The sequence below is a fragment of the Spermophilus citellus genome, assembly GCF_964194105.1.
Source record: "Spermophilus citellus genome assembly, chromosome: 7".
NCBI classification, from domain to species: domain Eukaryota; kingdom Metazoa; phylum Chordata; class Mammalia; order Rodentia; family Sciuridae; genus Spermophilus; species Spermophilus citellus.
In genome coordinates, this window is record NC_138188.1 from 35,841,299 (window position 1) to 35,862,228 (window position 20,930).

General features: G+C 45.9%; 1 protein-coding gene across 1 annotated transcript in view; it reads left to right on the plus strand.

Moving 5' to 3' along the window:
- Positions 1 to 16,364: 16,364 nt before the first annotated feature.
- ESYT3 (extended synaptotagmin 3) overlaps positions 16,365 to 20,930 on the plus strand; it is a 40,176-nt gene continuing 35,610 nt past the window's right edge. Inside the window, exon 1 of the mRNA XM_081301824.1 lies at positions 16,365 to 16,795. Within this exon, the coding sequence (XP_081157950.1) occupies positions 16,439 to 16,795 (357 nt within the window). The 5' untranslated portion in view covers positions 16,365 to 16,438. The remainder of the gene's footprint in view (positions 16,796 to 20,930) is intronic.

Consider the following 20,930-nt stretch of genomic DNA (forward strand, 5'->3'; position numbering starts at 1 on the left):
CTTTCCATTGCTCTTGAGCTCCAACATCGTGCCAAATAGCTCATTATTGGGCTAATGTGAATATTTAGACATAAAAAAAAAGGAAAGCTGACTTCATACCAAGCAAAGAACTGATGAATGCGTTCAGTACAATGTACATCCTGACAATTATGGGTCAACCATTAACTCCACCTCAAATCCACTTGTGACACAATCATGACTCTGCCTGGGCCTATAAACACACCACGGTTCTCCAACTGTGGCCCCCAGACCATCAGCCTCAGCATCATCAGGGAATTGGTTAGCAATGCACATTATCCATCCCCACACGGGGCCCACGGAGTTAGAAATGCCAAGGTAAGTCTGAGGAATCTGGGTATAACAAACCTTCTAGGGGATTCTGATGCTCCCTAAAGTTTGAGAATGACCAAATTAAATAAATGTGGGTAAAAGTCAAAGTTCCTACCCTCATGGAGGTAAATGGCAGTTTGGTCTATTCTTACCTGCAAGGCAGCTGGGGGCCCTCTGGGAAAATTTACCCAGGTTCTTCCCCTGTCCAGGGATTATTAGCCTTGGCTTCACAGAGTTACAGGAGGGGCAGCTGACACCCTGAAATCCTATGCAAAATCATGGGTCTCCATGCATCATCCTGGGGAGACGGTTGTGTTCCGTCAGATTCTCACTGTACCTCTGGGTGTCGCCCAGAGTGAAGCTGAACCAGCCTCTTAAACCTTGTGTTCCGATGGTCACAGCCCCAGAGAACGGGAAGAGGAAGTGAAAGGAGCAAAGACCCATCTACTCCACCGCTTCTAAGAAGCGCTGACAAAACTGTCCCCTGGGTGGATGCGTCCCTCATCTCCCTCCCACGATATCCTGAGGGAGGGGAGGGAGGCAGCTGTGCCTCTTCTCCCAGTTCCCCCCACGTGACCGAGGGTGTAGTTCACACATGACTCGCCTCCCTCCCTCCCCACCACAGCTAACACCACCAGCCCCTCTGGCCCCCAACACCCTGGTCCAAAACTGACAAAGGAGCAGAGAAAATTCAGGGTATCATGACAGCCCCAGGACTATGGGGCAGCCCATCCCTAGAGTGGGAAACAGAGGCAGAGGAGAGGTGGGAGGATTGCAGAGAAAGTGCTGGAAGCCAGAAGCCAGATGCTGTCCACTCGAATTCACAACCACCCAGAACCAGTGGTTTGCAACTCTGGCTGTATATCAGACCCACTCAGGGAGCTTGGGACATAAACTCACTGCACTGGGCTGGGGCATCAGGTCTTCTGACAGTGTCCTGGTGAACTTCGTATGCAGCTGTTCTAAGATCACTAGCTGGAGTGCATTTTATTAACGTCCCATGAATATTATGGCTTTTCAGTAATCATTTTATTTAAAAAATTAGCAGCCTGGAGAATCCAACGTCTGAAGTGACTAAAGGAACCCAGCGTCCTTTGTGTGCAAATGAATGTTGAACCATTGATGATTTTCTCTTAGCATTAAAGCAGGTCCGCTCAGAGCCTGGCTGAACTTGTTCGCTTAGTAGACCCCACACCACAGTGGTTTCTCCTTTGCCCACATCCCTTCCATGTTTATGTTCCCAAGTCTCTGGAAGGGCCCCGAGATACAAAGTCAATGCCTTATGTTTATGAAGTGAGCTAATCCTTACTACAGATGTAAGCCTCCATGTCTTAAAAAGTAAGTCAGGGGCTGGGGCTGGGGCTCAGTGGTAGAGCGCTTGCCTTGCATTTGTGAAGCCCTGGGTTTGATCCTCAGCACCACATAAAAATAAATAAATTAAATAAAGGTATGGTGTCCATCTACAACTAAAAAAAATATTTTAAAAAAAAAGTAAGTCAAGTTGGGCCAAATGACCCTCTTCTACCTCGAGTCCCAGAGCTTGTGATAGTCCCCAGGCCCATTGCAAACTTCAAATAGTTCTCCAAGGTCAGGATCTCCCTGGTGACCTCTGCATCTGTCTCCTTCCCCACTCAACTTCAACCCCAGAGAAGTAAATTGTCATGCAGGGTCTCAGACCCAGGGAACAGGGTTCAGGGCTCAGCAGGTGGAAGCAGATTCAAGACACAGTCAGGATAGCAGATGTACTTTATTCGGAGCTGGCAGCAGCCCCCAGCCAGCTCCATTTTGCCCCCATTTTCCGTAGGCCCTTTTTATATGTAGGCTGACAGGTTACATAAGGGGGCACATGCTCACAGGTTACTGTTTACGACCTTCAGTATATAGGCTGAATAAGAGTATTTCTGGCCTTGATCACCTTAGCATAGTTGATTCCCAGCCCCAGCTACATACTCAAAACATAACACAGCCCACCAGAAGTCTCAGAGAGGGAGTCTAACTACAGCCATTTTGGGGGCCTGCCCCCACATAAACCCAACTCTCAGCAACCATTCCTAAGCTTTGCCGAGGGCTTGAGGGCCCCAGGGATGGTCCCTCTAATGTCAGGGATCTCTTAATTAGTCTTCATACAGACCCTCCACCAACCCAGCTCCTCCCCAACCCAACATCCTCCCCCACTAAGCAAAACACCCCTCCCTCGGCTTCTCTCAACCTCATCTGTGTTCTTTGGCCATGAGGCCATCATCCCTTCCTAGAGTCAGTTGTGGTTCTGGCTGTTTATAGGGTGACCAATACCTCCAGTGTGCTCAGGACTGAGGTGTTTTCTGGGAGGCTGATCTTTCATTGCTCAATCAAGACAGTCCCAGGTCAACCAGTTCTGTTGGTCACCTTCCTGGTAAGAAGAAAATGTGCACTGTGTTCTATGATAATAGCACTAATAACTATAAATTAGCCAGAGGTTCTCAGTCTTTGGCAACCACCCTCATCTCCTGGGAGGCTGGTTGAAACACAGGTGTTTATGATTTAGCAGGTCTGGGTAGGGCCTAAGAATTTGCTTTTCTAAGGAGTTCCAAAGTGGTGTGAAGTTACTCATCTGGGACTACCCCACTTCAAGGACTCTGGATTAGCAGATCCACAGCACACTTGGGCAGAGTGCTTGACCCAGAGCAAAGGCACAATAAATAGAGTGACTGACATGGTAGAGCACTTCCTGTAAACTAGACACTGTGGACTGTGGGTTTTGCGCATACTATCTTGTTTAATGCTCGCAACCACCCGAAGAGGTTAAATGATCTTGCTTGTCTAACAGAAAGGGAAACCCACAGCCCAAGACGACGGGAAGTGACGGAGCCTGGACGTGCATCTGGCTCTGGCTCCAATTTACCTGTGCTCCATTCACACCAGCCCTGCTGTGGCTAAGGACGGAGCTCATCCCAGCCTGGGCTTTTTAAAATTTCACCCCTTGTTTGAGGAAGAATTTTCAATGCATCTCCCACATCCCCGCCTTATCCCAAGTGGGCTGCATGTAGATCAACTTCCCCAGGGTGACTCAGCACCCGTTGAGCTTCAGTGACAGTCATTTTCCAGAGCATGTGCCCTAGGCCTCCTCCCACCAGACCTCTCTGTGGCCCAAGCGAGGGCTGTGGCCTGGTCCTTTGTCATTGTAATGTTCCCTTGGTATAAGACACCATGACTGTTTTCTCATTATTTCCCAAATAAATCCAGACCTTTGGTGCCCTTGTTGGAGTGGCATTGCTAAGGTCTCTCCTGCTCATGGTACAGCGTGGTGGCGAGGAACAGGCTGACTAGGCCTCTCTGGCAATGCTGCTCATGGTGACCTTTTAGGCAAATTGTCCCACCTCTCCAGGTCTCGATCTCCTCATTTGTCAAATTGGGTTGACGATAATGAAACTTGTTAGGTCTATTGGGCTATTGTTAGTTTTGAAGCCAATATGTAATTTCAGAATACTGGCTGACACAGAGATACTGTAAAGGTTAGCTGGGATCCCAGAATCAAATCAACAAGTGCTTTTTGAATGCCTCCTGGTCACTGCTGTCACCGATTATTGAAACTTAGGATATACCAGTCCTGGTTTGTATGGGTTACCTCATTTAAGTCATGAAGGAGTTGGGTGACTTGCTCATGCAGCAGGACCCCTACACACACCCCACCTGGGCCAGGGCATTCACCAAGGCGGCTCACACCCCATGTGCTGACCACAGCCCCTGCTCTCCCACCTCTCCTGCCTGCCTTGTACCCCTAGCCCTGGAAATTCTTTACCTCCAAAATAGTATCCTGTGATCCTCTAACTCATGGATCTTGGGCTTCCCTAGACCCAGCTCTTCCCCAGCTTCCCTTGTCAATCAAAACAGATTGTCAATCAAAACAGGCTTCAGTATGAAGAAGCTTAAAATCTCTATTCAGAGATGCCACTCCTTGGACCCTCTTCTAGAGGAATAATCAAGATGCAAAGAAAAATGAATGAAGATGATCTTTGCATTCATAAAACAAAAATTACAAAGGCTTGAAGTGAATAATAATTGGGAAATGATTGAGTAACAAATCCTATACCCATATAATAAAGAATTATGTAAACAGCATGAGAAATGTTCATTTCCTCTGTTTTCCCTGTTCATGGGTGTTATCATTTGGGGGCATCTTTTCTTAGAGGAAACAGTTTTATTTTACTTTCTCTTTGCCCCTCAGTAAGATCGTACATTCCAAGGCTTACGAATTTTTATTTCTTATAAATTGCCTGCTTATACCCTTTCTTTAATTTTTGATTAGTGATTTCATTTTCCATATTGGTTTTTTTAATTGTAAAATGCTTCCCTAAAACACAATTTCTCTTTTAATTGTATCAATGATTTATTTTTACACTATAGGCATTTCTCTCAACCCCCACACCCTGCGGTTTAGAGGTCAAACCCAGGGCTTCATGCATCCTAGACAAGCCATCATCTACCACTCAGCCACATCCCCAGCCCCACTACAGACATTTTCCACTTTAAACGTTCAGAGCTATCATTTTCTCCTTTGTGATTTTTTGTCTTTGGTATAATGGTAACATTGTCCTTTCTCCTACAAATATTATTTTCTCCTAATACCTTTCATGGTTCCACGTTTTTTTACAGATGACATTTTATCCATAAAACAGAGAAACCGACTTGTCCATACCTCATACTGTTACATTGGGCATTAGATACCAAATTTTTGAAGAGTTTTAGGAACAGTAACTGGCACACAGTAGGTTCTTTGTTGTTGGCTATTTTCGATTTAAATTTCAGTTTGTTGGCAATTAATTCTGGAACTCGGTGTGCAATAGCTTTTAGCTTCATGTCGAGCCTATTGTCCCGTCACCATTTATTTATCCTGTCCTGTGGCAGGAATGCAGTATTTTTGCTGACCCTGAGTGGGAATTCCCTTTGCAGAGCTATGAGCTGGGAGTGAGACTATTCCAAAACTCCCCACTCACCCTCCCACCTGTACTTGCCCCTGTGCCAAGTTCATGAAGGGTTTCCCAGGGTGCAGGATGAAGATGTGCCAGCCAACGCCTCCCTCCTTTCCCAGCCCAAGTTCAGAGATGCATAGCCTCAGTCCTTCCAAAAAATCTGCCCCTTTCCCTTCACTTTAACCTCAGACCAGCAAGATCCCATTTTCTCCCCTCATAGCCCATTAAATACATTGACCAAGGTTGCCAAACCCCTACCTGCCCAGGCCAGCACACCCAGGTAGGAGCAAGAGGAGGACACTTGCTTTGACCTACACTGGGTGAAGGCAAAGGGGTTAGGAGAGTTCCCTCCCTTCTGGGGACACCCAGGCAGACACCCTGGCCACTGCCAGTTCCTGGGCTCTAGTAAGGGTGAAATGTTTCTAAAGCCCAGACACTGTTAATTCCTCTCCCTTCTTAACCTTGCCATCCCTAAGGAAGTCTCCAGAAGCAAAACATTTTCTCCAGGGAATATGGTACCAAAGGTTAGGGAAGGAGATGGAATTCATTGATAGATCACATCTTTTTGAAAATAAAAAAATTGCCCAATGCCCAGTTGTGAAGGGCTCACTGTATGCTAGACAGAGCCAATGCCTCAGAGCCCTGGGAGGGCTATACTGAGGTGGCTTTTGCATGAATGGTGTCCCTAGCTTTTGCATCTGTAAGGCATGTGCCAAGAGGTTTCAGGACACTCATTCTCACAGGAAACTCCTCAGAGGGAGATGCTGAGCTTTAGAGACGTAAATACCTCCCAGGGTCTCACAGGCCTGGTGGCAAAGCTAGGACTCAGACCTAAGTGTGTCTGACTCGTTCCTATGCCTATCCCAAACTAGGATCAGAGGACGTTTCCTCACTAGCCATGTGGCCCTGGGCAAATTATTTTAACTCTGTGTGTCTTTGTTCCTGCATCTGAAAGCCCAGAATCGTGTGAGTACTTACCTGTACAGCTGTTGGGAGGACTGAATGAGTTAAAGCACCCACAGAACTGGAATAGACACAGAAATTTCTCAGGACTCCATTCTTGCTATTTTTAGCATTACAAGCATAGCCTGATAATTCCCACTTGTTCTGTCTGGAAGCCTGGACAATGCCTCTCTAGTCCATCAGAGGGAGCCATTGCAGAGAGAACGGGTCCCTTTCCAGCAGCATCTCTGCGGGGATTTGCAGGGAAGGCCTCCCGCTCCACAGAGCCTATCTTCTCCAAAAAGATCTCAAAGGTGAGACCCCTCAGCCCACCTATCCCTGATCTCACCCCTGCTGTCTGGAGGCTTCCTAACCCTCCAGAGCTGCTTGTCCTAAGGAAATGTGTGTCCAGATTGCAGGTTCACCATTTGCATTTGCCAAATGTTTGACTCAGGACCAGGCCACCCACGCCTCTCAGCAACTGTTCCTCCAACCTGAGGCCAGCCTGGCTCTTCTGGACGCTTCATGCTGAAAGCCAATACCAGACCTGATACAGCTAACCTCACATGCCTTCTAGAAACAGATGACACCATCTGTCTGAGCTTTCCAGGAAGGTGCAAGGGTTGTGGGGTCCCCAACAAGGACTTTCTGAAAGGCTCTGTTGACTCCATTCTCCCAAAGCTCTACCCTGCTTCTATCTTGGGACCTCCAAGTCCCTGACTTCTGGCCTCTTGCCTGTTCACTCTGAACACAGCATTTCACTAAGTGCTGTGTGAGGGCCTCCTGCCTCAGATTGGGATTAGAACTTTCCAGGTAGACTCTAAAGCCCCCCTTTGGGCCAGGGATCCTCCAAGTGCAGTCCTAGCACTAGGACAACAGCTCTCCTGGGAGCTGGGAAGAAGTGCAGATTCTCCACTCCTCAGACTCACTGAATCCAAAACTATGGGTCAGAGCCCAGGGCTGCACAGGGAGGTTTGAGACCTTGGCCAGCTCCCTCCCTATTTCCTGGAGCTACAGGATCCTTTCTGCAGATAGGGCTGTACTGAATCCCCTCCTCCAGTGCTGCAGTGGATCTAACTCACCATTCCATGGGTGCTGTGGTGCACCATCTGACATGGCTGTGGTGAGTCTTTTCCCATATGATTATGACCAAAGCTACCATGACTTTAGTTTTTAATCTTAAATGAAAATTTGTGATGTTTTTGTTATAGTCACTGAGCAAGTAGAAAGAAACCTGACTTGTGGCAGCCAAACTCCATTAACAAGTTCCTTGATCTATCTCGTTTCCAACAGCTATATTTTCTCCTCTAGAGCAGGAGGAGGTTGCACTGAGACCCAGGCAGGGAGGAGAGGCAGGCCCTCTTCTGTCTGCCATGGTGTCCGTGAGAGCCCCTGCCCTAGGGAGGCATGGAACAGTATGGCTCGTGGAAGAATGAGAGGCCCAGACATGTTCCCTGGGGAGCTCCTAGTCTTAGGTAAGCTTTTGGCATAAAGTATGAAAAGTTCCTTCTCTGCCCTGCTGGTCACCTCCAAGAGAAGAAATTCATGGAACCCAGAATCACCATCCATCCAAAACCCACACACATCTAGTTAGAGAGAAAAAAAAAAAAGACTTATTTTCTGTGAAAAATGGATCCAGGGGCATTGTTATGGTTTGGATATGATGTGTCCCCCAAAAGCTCACATGTGAGACCACACAAGAAGGTTCAGGGAAGAAATTATTGGATTGTGACAGCCTTAACCCAACCAGTGAATTAATCACCTGATGGGATTAATTGAGTGATAACTGGAGGCAGGTGGGGTGTGGCTGGAGGAGGTGGGCATTGGGGAAGTGGTTATCGGGTCTATTTTTGTATCTGGCGAGTGGAGTCTCTCTGTTTCTTGATCATCATGTGAGCTGCTTCCATCTGCCACACTCTTCTACCATGATGTCCTGCATCACCTCAGGTTCCAAGAAATGGAACCTGCTGTCTATGGATGAAACCACGAGCCCCTGAATAAACTTTTTTCTCCTCTACTGTTGTTCTGGTAGGGTCCTTTCAGTCACAGCAGCAAAAAAAGCTAAAACAGGCATCATGGGCTGTGGCTGTAGCTCAGTGGGAGAGCGTTTGCAGAGCACGTGTGAGACACCGGGTTTGATCCTCAGCACCACATAAAAATAAATAAATAAAATAAAGGTATTCTATCCATCTACAACTCAAAAATATTTTTTTAAAAAATAAAATAAAACAGGCATCATGGAAACAAAGTTCTCTTAATGACTCTGAAAGCTTCTGGAAAATAAATACTTTTTAAAATGACCAATGCACTTACATTTACAACCCCAATGGGTTGAGTCATGATTCTATAAACAGAAGATATGCTCAAGTCCTGACCTCCAGTGCACATGATGTGATTTAATTTCTAATTAAGGATCTCAAGGTGGGAATCATCCTGGATTTAGAGCCGGCCTGAAATCCAATGACTGGGGTCCTTATAAGAGAAAGAAGGTGGTGCCTGGACTTGGAGGGCAGAAGGCCCTGGGAAGACAGGCAGAGGTTGTAGTGATGTTCCGACAAGCCACCAGGACTCAGGGGACTACTAGAGCCAGGAGAGAGGCAGTGGGCTCTTCACCAGAGCCTAGAAGGAGCCAATCCTATCAATGTCCTGATCTTGGATTTCTGGCCTTGCCAACTGTGAGCAATAATAAATGTCTGCTGTTTGAAGCCACCCTGTGGTAGTTTGTTAAAGCAGCCCTAAGAAAGTAAGTAACATTATGGTAACAAAGCGGAAGTCTAGAAAGAAAATGAAAATGCGGTGGCAATATTTATCTTGCCAAAGATGACTCAGAAAGAAGTGGAAAATGTGAACAGCTCAGTGACATTCACAGAACTGGGAAATCTTGTTTAAAGTTTTATCACTTTACAAATCACACGAGATTGTTTGACAGCTAAACTTTACTTAATTTCCCCCCCCCCAATTCCCTTGTCACACAAACTATAAAAGACTTGTGAGAAAAGCTGCTCAGTCATTTCATAAAGCTAGAATAACTTGGTGCTGAAATCTGGCAAAGCGGGTAGGAAAAACAAAGGGGAAATTTTGCTTATGAAATATAATATTAATAAACCTAACAGTGGATAAAAAGAATATGAGGGTTTGCTTTTATGAAAAGCTGCTCTTCCTCACACCTCAGTCTTGGCAGAAGCCTTGAAGGAGGAAACAGGAGCAGACTTGTGAAGGCTGCATTCTCAAGGGAGGCCAGATGTCTGCGCCAGACCACCAGGTTCCCCTTAGGGCTGGGTGCGACTCAGAGGTACAGCCCTTGTCTGGTGGGCACAGGGTCCTGGGTTTCATCCCCAGCATTGCAAAAACAAAAACAAGAGGTTCTCTTCAGAGGGATCAAGAGTGAGCATGAGGGGGTTTTTGGAAAGTGTGGCCAAGAAGCATCCTGGCCTCCCACTTTTCCTCCCTCCTCCTATAAAAGGAGGGTCCTAGGACCCAAGGGCCAGAGGGACCCATAGCAATTCCAGGGGCAAGGCTGTGCCTGCAGCTGCCCTTGTCTGGTCAGACCATGGTGATGAGGAAGACCTGTGCTTCCCCCCTGGCCAGCAACCCGGCACATATTTCCCAAGGCAAGAGGGAACCCCAGGGAAGAGAGCAGTACTTGGCAGGACTCCCCACTCGTGGCAGGACCACCCGGAGGCCAAGGGAGAGTGTATACTGCCAACTGGGGGTGTCCCTGCCTGGAACGAAGGCCCTGTTGGGAAGAGAACCTGGCTCAGTGCTGAGGAGAAAATCCTGTTGGTGATGGTAAGTGCCTTGGTACCCAAGGCTGCCAATGCCAGGCGACAGTGCACCAAGCCAGCGGGACCTGCTGGCTCCTCATCTCTGCCCAGGTGTTTTGGGTTTTGCTAGTTATCTTCTGGTTGTTGAGCTCCAGTTTAATTCCCCTGGGCCGGAGAATGCATTCTCAATCACTTCGATCCTTTTAATTTTATGGCCTAGCATATGGTAACACCTAAAAAGACTGAAATAGGTCATTTTGTGATACAGATAATAATTGTTAGGTTTTGATAGTGTTTTTCAGATCTTCTATATCTTTATTGATTTTTTAAAAAATCTAGTTCTATCAGCGGCTGACAGAGGGGTATTAAAACCTTCAATTCTAATTAAGAAATGTTTAATTCTCTCTTTAATTAATTTTTTAATGTGAGAAAAGGAAACTAATATCCAATTGGGTTAAGAGAAAACAAAGAGCAAGCCACATACTTAAACCCAAAATATATCAACTATAACATTAAATACAAAAGGACTAAACACTTCAATTAAAGACAGAGGTTATCTAGCATTTTTAAATCATGCTACTTATGTATATAAGGAACACTCTTGAAACATAAGAACAGGGATATGTTACAAATGAAAGGATGGAATGAGAGAGGTGCTCTCAGGGGGAGCACAGGAAGCTGGCATGGAAATATTCCTAGCAGGCAAAATAGATTTCAAGACACGGAGAACCATCACAGATAAACAGGGACCATTAAAAAATGATAATCAGGGGCATTTTATCATAATATAATGGTGGCCTTGTTAGGAAGGCACAATTGTAAATATGACTAATAGCAGAGCTTCAACATACATGAAGCAATCTTTGACAGACCCAAAAGAAGAAATAGACAAATCAACAAGGTGGAGATTTTAATTCTCTTCTCATTGACTTATAGAACAGCCAGATGAAAAAATTAGTAAGGGAATTGAGTAATATTGTCCAAATAGAAGGACATCTGAATAATAATGTCAGGCCTCTTGATCTAAGTGACACTTGTAGACTATTAGACCCAGGACAATCAAATACACTTTCTTCTCAAGCACACATGGGCCATTAAACAAGACTGAACACATGTATGAAGACTCAGATCATAGAAGGTATGTTCTCCAACCACAATGGAACCACAATGGAATTAAATAAGAAATCAATAACAAATAGACTAGAAAGTCCCCCCAACGATTTAAAAGAGACTTCTAAATAATCAATGATTGTTCATTTCAAGAATCAATGAATGGAAAATAGAATATTTATAACTGAATGAATAAGGAAGCTATAACATATTGAACCAAAACCTGGCATAAGAAGAAACAAAATGTTTGAACAATCCTATGTGTTAACAAAATTAAATCAATAATTAAGAACCTTCCCACAAATAAAATTCTAGACTTAAATGGATCCACTGGCCAATTCTACAAAATATCAAAGGATGAAATGGTACCAAGCGTACGTAAATGCTTTCAAAGCATAGAGAAAAAAAAAGAAAAAATTTCAATTCATTTAAAGAGGGAAGCATAGTCCTGATATCCAAAATTGGCAAGGGATGTGGATGCCATTCAGTGGTGGAGCATGTACTTACCTTGGGTGAGGCCCCTGGTTCAGTCCCCAGCACACACATATCTCAAATGGATAAGGAATGAGTATCACAGGAGCCAAAAATATCAGACCACTGTACCTCATGAACATAGGTGAAAAATTCTAAACAAAATATTAGAAAATCAAATCCACTAACAAAAGGATAATACCTAATGATCAACTGAGTTTTGTCCTGAGCATGCAGGATTTATATATTAATATATAACATATATATTATATATGGTGAGTATGGTGACATAGTGATATATGTATATATCTTACCATAATTCTGCATTAACAGAATAAAAAAGGAAATCATACAATCATCTTTACAGATTTAGAAAAAGCAATCGATCAATTCAAACATTGAATTCAGTAAACTAATATAAGAGGAGAAATTCCTTAATCTGATAAAGGACATCTTTTTAACAGCTAAATTATAATGACATCATGATAAGATAGTGAATAGTTTCACTCTAAGATCATGAATGAGACAGGACTTAGCTCTCACACCTATTCAACATTTTCAACATTATACTGGAGGCCCCAGCCATTCCAAAAATAGAATGAAAAGAAAAAAAATCTGATTGAAAATTAAGAAGTAAAAATGTGCTTATTATCAGATAACATGATTTGGGGGAGAATAAAATAACCAACAGGGAAAATTATGATTGCTCTCTGACCTTTAAAAATGTTTAACAAAACATTGAAAACTGTGTTATTATCAATTTTGAATACACAGAGAAATAAGAAAAACAGTGAAACAATTATTTAGTCCTCTGTAATTTAAAATATTAGAAATATTGAAATATCTACTAAAATAAAAAATTCATATATTTTATGACCAAGTAATTAATTCCACATGACAGACAGCATATACCCATCTAACAATATGTACAAGAATTTTCATAGAAGTTTTTATTCACAGTAAAATAGCAAAACATACTCACAAAAAAACTAGGAAAAAAATCTATATTTTCATCTTCAGGTGAATGAATTAGGAAATTAGAGTATATCCATAGAATGGAATATTACATAACAATTTTTGAAACCTAATTCCCATACACAACAGTACAGATGAATCTAGAAAACATTAAATTGAGCACCAAAGGCAGAGAAAGAAGTGTACATTCTGCTGGATTACTACTGGATTCGATCTATGTGAAGTTTAACAGGAAGTACATATAATCACTGATTGTGAAAGTCAGGAGAGTAGTTATCCCTGAACATGGGTTTTTTTTAAATAAAAAAAATCTTTTAAAAATATTTTTTAGTTATCAATGTACCTTTATTTTTATTTATTTATGTATGGTGCTGAGAACCAAACCTAGTGCCTCACTCATGCTAGGCAAGTGCTCTACCACTAAGCCACAACCCCAGCCCCAGAACAAGGATTTTAACTGGGAGGAAGCAGGAGAAAAATTTCCAAGGTGATAAAGTTGTTCTGTATCTGGATGTGATGGTTATGTAAATGTAAAATTGGTAAAAGTTGAGTGAGATGCACCATTAAGATTTGTGTATTTTACTACATGTAAATTTAATAAAAACATAATAAAATAAAAATAGAAATAGGATGCTTATAAAGCTTATAATTCAGTGCCTTTCACACAGTATGATGTAATGAATGTTAGAAATTTATTATTTAAAAGATCTGTTGAGATACACTTTTAGCTGTGCTTGGAGGGAAAGGTCTAGAGCTCTAAATGTAGATATCATAAGAGAGTTAAAAATTAATTACCTTAATTTCTATCTCAAGAAGCTAACTAAAAGAAACAATAGAAAAGTTGGAGCCAAAAAAGTAAAGGAACTAAAGATAGGAGCAGGATCAATGAAATAATTAGCAGATACACAAAAGAAGAAAACATAATGAATCTAGAACAAGAATGTAAAAGGAACACCACTACAGATCCTACCAACATTAAACGGAAATAGTGGGGCTGGGGTTGTGGCTCAGCGGTAGAGCACTTGCCTAGCACATGTGAGGCACCGGGTATGATCTTCAGCATGACATAAAAATAAAATAAAGGTTATTCTGTCCACCAATAACTAAAACAAATATTTAAAAAAGGAAATAGTAATAGTATAAACACCTTGATGCCAGTGCATTTTAGAGCTCAGACTTCCTTGTATGCTGCATTTATCACTTCTTGTTCTACTTGTGTCACACAGTGGGCAGCCTGGGACTAGAACAGTGCCTGGTGCCACTTCAAGACTCTCATTTCTAGTCCCAGGGCCTCCTGTGCCCAGAAGAGTGCCTGACACTAAGCCCTTTCCAAGGACTGCTGCACAAAATACCACAAACTATATGGCTTAAAACAAGAACATATTCTCTCACAGTCCTGGAGGCTGGCAACCTGAAATCAAGGTGTAGGCAGAGCTAAACTCTCTCCAAAGGCTATAGGGAAGAGTCCTTCCTTGGTTTCCCTGTCTCCTGGCGGTAGCCAACCATAGCATTCCTTGGCTTATAGCTATGTTGCTACAAGTAGTTGTTTCGACTTCTGACTTCACTTGAACTTCTTCCCTTTCCATGTCTTCTCTGTACCTCTATGTACAAATTTCCCTCTTTCTAAAAAGCCATTGGATTCAGCGTTCACCCTAATCCAGTATGACGTCATGTTACCTTCATTACAACTGCAAAGGTTATTTGCAAATAAAATCACATTGACAGGTGCCAGGGGTTGAGATTTCAGCAAAGCTTTTAGGGAAACACACAGTTCAATCCACAACAGAGGTCAATAAATATCTGTGCTACCATTGTGAAAAGCCAGTATTATAATGTAAGGAATGCTCAAGTGAGTGCAGAAAAGTAGCTCTGGAAAGCAGCCTTCTCGAACCCAGGTTTTGCTGTGACCAAAGAGTCCATTAAGTGTTTTTGTTGTTGTTGTTGTTGTCGGCTGTAGTAACTAGAATGAATGTCCAGGTGAAGGGAAATAAGAGTTTGAATGTTCTAGGTGTGAATCCAATCTCAGGTGGGTCAAATTTTAGATGCCAATATTCTCAAGTTTCATTTATAAAATTAATTTAGTGATATTATAAGTTTTTGAAGGGGGGAAAATCAAATCATGATCCTATACCCGGATTTACTGAGGTGGAGGGAATAGTAAGCATGAAAGCCTCCAGGCCTGAATGAGCTCTGTGTCTCCAGGAACAGAAAAAGCAATGCAGCCCAGACAGCAGTGTCCTGCAGGATGGCTGGATGTGCCCATTGTCCATTCCAATCACAACTGACAACCTCCCTTTTTCTGGCAAGTTTCTCTCAAATACACTACCTTTGGCATCCCCTCTACCCACTTGGTGGGCTTGGGTGGGGCCCAGTGAGTGGGAAGAGGGAAGGGAAAGATAGAAGCAGTTGAATCTTCAACAAAGAATTAAAACTGAAACAGCATCAAGTCCATCTTTCTGGATTGGAGACACCCATGCCCCACAGCCCTAGAGGCTGAGGGAAGGTGCTGAGCTCTGCAGGAGTGAGGCAGGTAGGGATGAGGAGCAGAGTCCCCACAGTCAACTTCCTTGTCCATCCTTCCTGGCAGCCAGCCACATTACCAAGCGACACTGGGAAATGAAAGTGTGTAACAGGATGTTAATATGAGGAGCTTCCCACCTCGGTTTTAGCTGAATCCAAATAGGCCAAGAACAGTACAGGAGGATTCAGGTGTTCTGACCAACGGGGGACACACCTGTTGTTGAAAAAACTCATCGAAGCAAGTACTTTTATTGAGGAGAGATTGATAAAGCCAGAGAGATATACAAGGGATAGAGAGAAAAGAGAATACAATGATCTTTTGCTTTTTGTCTATGGGGCTCAGTCTTTTAATAAAACAGTTGAAAGAGTATAAAGAATCATTCCAAATCATGACAATACACCTGTTGACTTCAAAATCACATTCTGGTAATTGATGTGACCTCTCATATGAGTTGCCTACATTGTCCGCCCTGAACTTGGAGGTTCAGAGGGGGTTAGATTAAAACCAAGTGCTTCGCCACTGACTCCCAAGCACCTCGGGGACTTGTTCTTCATTTCTCTTTTCAACTCACAGGTCACTCGCCCTTTCTGGATGCCCCACAGATGAAAGTACCGCCCAGTCCCTGAAAATTCCTGGTTGGAAGATTCAGGGAATGAAGATCCACACCGAGGTGCGGAAGCGGGCGTGGGCGCAGGAGTGGTTGCAGTGGGGCAGAGAGGTTTGATGGGTACAGAAGAGACCCTGAGCTCGGCTTGGCTGTGCTGGGGGGCAGATGCACGCTTCACAGATGGCAGAGGAAGGGACAGAGTTGGGGCTTTCAGGCAGGGTCCAGATGCAGAGTTAGGCTCATCCTGGGGTTTGCTGAGGCCAGGGTGCGCGTCCAATCACTGGAAGGCCTTGAATGCTCAGCTGAGGGTCTGGACTACACTGGTCGTAGGAAGCAGGCTTTAGGTGATGTTTGTCCATGATAAGTCAGTTATAGTTATACACATAACCTTGATGAATCATTAAACTTCCTGGGGCAGTACTTAGTCCACCCCCTGTGGCAACCGCGCCCCTCCTGCTGACGACGGCTGGTGTCCGAGGATGCCCGTGCTACCCAGTCCCGGGAGGCCTGACCCCGCCCCTTTCACCTGGGCACGCCCCTGGGGGTGGAGAGACTTCCGACTTCCCCGCGGCGCGCGCTGGCCCCGCCCTGCTCGGGGTGTTGCCAGGCCCGGCCCCCCAATATCGGGCCGAGCGCCTAGAGCTCCAAAAGGGCAGGAAAGCGCGGCCGTCTGGTCGTCGCGCCAGGAGCACAGATGTGCCCAGGCGTCGGGGCGCATAGGTCTGAGCTTGGGCGAAGCTCTTGAAGAGGGCAAGACGGCGGCGACGAAATGCCAGAGGAGGAGCCCTGCGCCCCTGGTGCTCCTGGAGCCCCTGGCGGTCCTGGCGGCCCCGGCGGCCAGGGAGGAAGCCAGCGCGCGCCGGGCCCCGAGCTGCGCCTGTCCACCCAGCTGCTGCCGGAGCTCTATACCTTCGTGGTGCGCGTGCTGTTCTACCTGGCGCCTGTCTACCTAGCCGGCTACCTGGGGCTCAGCGTAACCTGGCTGCTGCTTGGGGCCCTGCTTTGGATGTTGTGGCGCCGGAACCGCCGCGGGAAGCTAGGGCGCCTGGAGGCCGCCTTCGAATTCCTAAACAACGAACGCCAGTTCATCAGCCGCGAGCTCCTGGGCCAGCATCTGCCGGCATGGGTGAGCCGCGCGGCGCTGGGGTTGGAGGTGGGCGGATGCGTTTTGCGGTTGGGAAAGAACCGCAGTGAGCCCAGAAGCTGGGGCGCGCAAACCCGAGGGAGGGCGGGGGCCCAGCCACCGCACACTCGGTTGCCCACCGAGCCCAGCGCTCAGACCCTGCAAGCCACGGCGGTGGGATCGCGGAACCTGGGTGTTAAGGGGTAGAGAAAGTCTTGGGCGGGCCACACCCAGGAAAAAAAAAATAAGGGCGTCTGAGACTAGGCAAAGTTGGGGAAAACAGAAGGCACTTCTTCCACCTGCTTGTTGATTTCAAAGAGTGAACGCAGGGAGCAATCGTAGATGGATAATTGCTGCGATGTCAGTGGCAGCCGGTTTTAGTTACCTTCAGCTGAGGCTCGGACTGACGCGGGGGGCGGAGTCGGAACCCTTCGGGGCTGGAGGGTGTGACAGCCGGTTGATGCGCAGAGCGCGGGGCCCAGCCACCAGCGCTCTGGCTCCCTCCGCCTGATAGAGATGCGCGGGCACAGTCTTGTTCAAGGACATTCCCGCCTCCTGGTGTGGAACTGCCTGACCTAGAGTTTCTCAAACTTGACTGGTCTTGAGAATCACCTGTCTCACTTAAAACGAGTTCTGAACTTCCAGGGTGGCACCCAGGCGCCCTGGGTTATTCTTACGATCATGAGAGTTTGGCAAATATTGGCAATAGGAGAGTTCGGTCCATTTCCAAAGGTTGGCCTGACAGATGAGCCCCTCTGGTACGGGGACTCCGGCTTCTCAGATTCCCTCTGGATACACCCAAGCCACACTGGGAAATGCCCAGAGGCCCTCAAACTCCACATTTCCTCAGGTTTGGACTTTAACATGCTTCTCGATGGTAGTAGATTCCTCACACCTGCCAATAATAGCCTTCATAAATGGGGTTCAGATGAAATACTAGAAAAACTAACACCTACTTAACTGAGACAAACCAGAGCTTAAAATTTGTTGGATTTAGTTTGCTAGGGCTGCTATAACAAAGTATGGTAGACTGGGTAGCTTAAACAAAAATTTAGTATTCCACAGTTCTGGGGACAGATAAACCCAAGATCAGGTTATCTGCAAGGTTGATTTCTTCTGAGACCTCTCTCTTTTGTTTATGGATAACCACTTCTCTCCATGTCTTCGCATGGTCTTTTTCTGCGTCCAGATTTCCTCCAGACACCGGTCATAATGGATTAAAGTCCATAAAACTCAATTACATCTTTAAAAGACTATCTCCTGGGCTGGGATTGTGGCTCAGAGGTAGAGCATTCCCCTAGCAGGACCCGGGTTTGATCCTCAGCACCACATAAAAATAAAGGCATTGTGTTGTGTCCATCTACACCTAAAAAATAAATATATTTAAAAACAGACTATCTCCTAGTGGCTCAGGAGGCTGAGGCAGGAGGATCACGAGTTCAAAGCCAGCCTCAGCAAGTAGTAAGACCCTGTCTTTAAATAATATATTGAAAAGGGCTGGGGATGTTGCTCAGTGATTAAGCGCCCATGGGTTCAATTCCCATTACCAAAGAAGGAGGGAAAAAAAAAAAAAAAGATCTCCAAATACAGTCACATTCTTGGGTACCTGGGATTAGAGCTTAAGAGGTGGGGCACGATTCAACTCGTAACACTTCACATAATATCTATAATGTGAAAGCACAGACTAATAAGGATGCGTATTGAAAAAAAATCATATTAACCACTTTCCTAGAGTAGCAACCCATGGCGGGGAGTGTTTGGGGCATCTCATCATAGAGACATTTTAACTTAAGCAGAAAATGAATTTCTTTGGAAGGGATCTTGTTCATCCTGGTAGTTCTATGGAGTTTGTGATTCTGAAAGGTGTGGACCCAGAGAGCAGACCTGACCTGTCCACACCCCCTTGCTTACGGTTAAGGGAGCCCAGGCTACCTGGCAGATCTATGTTATGAACCGGTTGTGTCTTCAGTGATGAGAGTGGACCATGAGAATTTGTCCCGTAACAGCCTCACCTTTCTCCCCTTCCTTACGCTTTGCTGTAAGCAAAGGCAGCGTTTCTGAAACTAGGACAAGAATCAGATCCTGCAGGGGCATTGACACCTTCCCGCACAGCCCCACGGAGATAGCTCTGGCCTCTGTCGTGGCAGGAGACCCCAGGAACAACATAGAACTTAACAGGGTACTCAGTCCCAACCCAAGAAGGTACTCCCTGGGTTTTCACCACACAGACCATCCATCCCCCAGGTCTGACCCAGCTAGGCATGGGGCTTGGAGGACCGTGATAATGTGTCTCCTCCTAAGAGGGCAGCCTCAGGTGGGAAACAGATGCTTAACCAGTAATTACAAAGAGGTCCCAGGGTAATCTGAGACAAGAGCCTGATAGGGTCCAGTTGGGTCAAAGGCCTGGAGTGAAGGACGCCCTACCTGGTTTCCATATCAGGTTGCCATCAGACCTCAGCCTCCTGCCTATTGACAGTGCCTTAAGAAAAGCCTGGCCTCTACCTGGGTTTTGCAGACTCTCTTGGCTGGCCAGCTTGAAGGGCCAGGGCCTGGGTAACATTTTGGGTGGAGGCAGTGGTACTGCACAGGAGTTCCAGGCTGAGGGAGGCCATTGTGGCTGGCCACTCTGTGACCAAGTACCCTGCCCTCAGCCTGACTAATCTGTGTGGGAGGGGCCAAGTTGAGGTAGGTGTGATGGAGGTCGGGCCTGATTCTCAAGGCTACAAGGAAACTGGAAGGTTTGGCGAGGCCTGGCAGGAGGATGGAGACCAATCAGGAAAATTATTTGAACCAAGATGTTGGTGGTGGGGACCCTGAGGAGATAAGAGGTGTATGAATGTAGATGCTCTGTGGCCTCTAGGGTGGGGTGAGATGGGGATCTGGGGGCCTTGCAGGGTGTTTTCTGGGTATTCGTTACTGGGTTTGGGACTCTCCAATGAGAGGCAGGCCCAGGGAGGTTGGTTTTCTCAGCACACGTGGGTCTGCCTCCCTGGGAACACACTGTTTATGGAGGCGAAGGGAGATGGGGCCCTTGCCCAGATCTTTATCATTTACAAGCTGACCTTCTAATGTGCCTTTCTGTTTTTGAGAACTGATTTCCTTCCAAGGAAGAGGGAGTGATGGCTTATGATAGCTCCCTACCTCCTTTGGCATCCAAGAAACATTTTTATAAATTACCAGATGGAAAATCCATAGTGAGGGACTTGGAAAAAAAAAAAAAGAGAGAGTCGAGGGTCTCAAGGGCCTTCTGTGTGTCTGCCACACTCAGGACCGCCTGGCCCAGTTGTACAAGTTGTACAATAATAGTACCCTGTGAGTGGGCAGGTGGCTTAGCCAGCCCATCTGCCGCTTCTCGAGCTGCTTGGAAAGGACACCTTTTCCCCAGTTCCTGTGATGGGGTAAAGGCCAAGACCAGGCTGACCTGGAGTGGACATCCTTCCCTGTCCACTGATGGCTTTCAGACTACAGCCGTCATTGCTGGTCAGCTCTCGGTCATGCCCTCCTCTCTCTTGCTCGGTCTTAGAGTCCTCTCAGCACATTCCTCTAAGCTGCTGCCTGCAGGTGACCACAGAGATCACTCTCCCTTGCTGGACCTGGACGTGGACGTGGATGGTCTTTCAGAGCCATGCCAGCCTGATGTCTGATTTCAGTTCACACTTCATACAGTCCTGCCCCTCCTCTAGGCACCCTTTCTCAGGAGATGGGACTAGAAGGAAGGACTCCTCTGCTTCAAAGGGGACCATGAGGAAAGACTTGTGGATCCTTTTGTCTTGTGATCATGGCCTGGCCACGTGAAGGAGGTAGAGGTGGCCCTGGCTCCTCACCCTCTGAGAAGGGGGGGGGGGCTGTATGTTCATGGAAGGGTGTTCCTCTGACACAGCTTTTGGATATATAGATATATATTTAAGGTTTTTTTAACTAAAAAAATGTACCTTTATTTTATTTACATGCGGTGATGAGAATTGAACCCAGTGCCTTACACATGCTAGGCAAGCGCTCTACCACTGAGCCACAACCCCAGTCCAATTTTTAGATATATTTTTGAAGGAATCAAGAGCCACCTGAGTCAGTCCTCCTTGTCAGGGATTGGGGACCATGTGCAGCACAGTGACAAATGGGGGGCTTGATAATAGTTAGC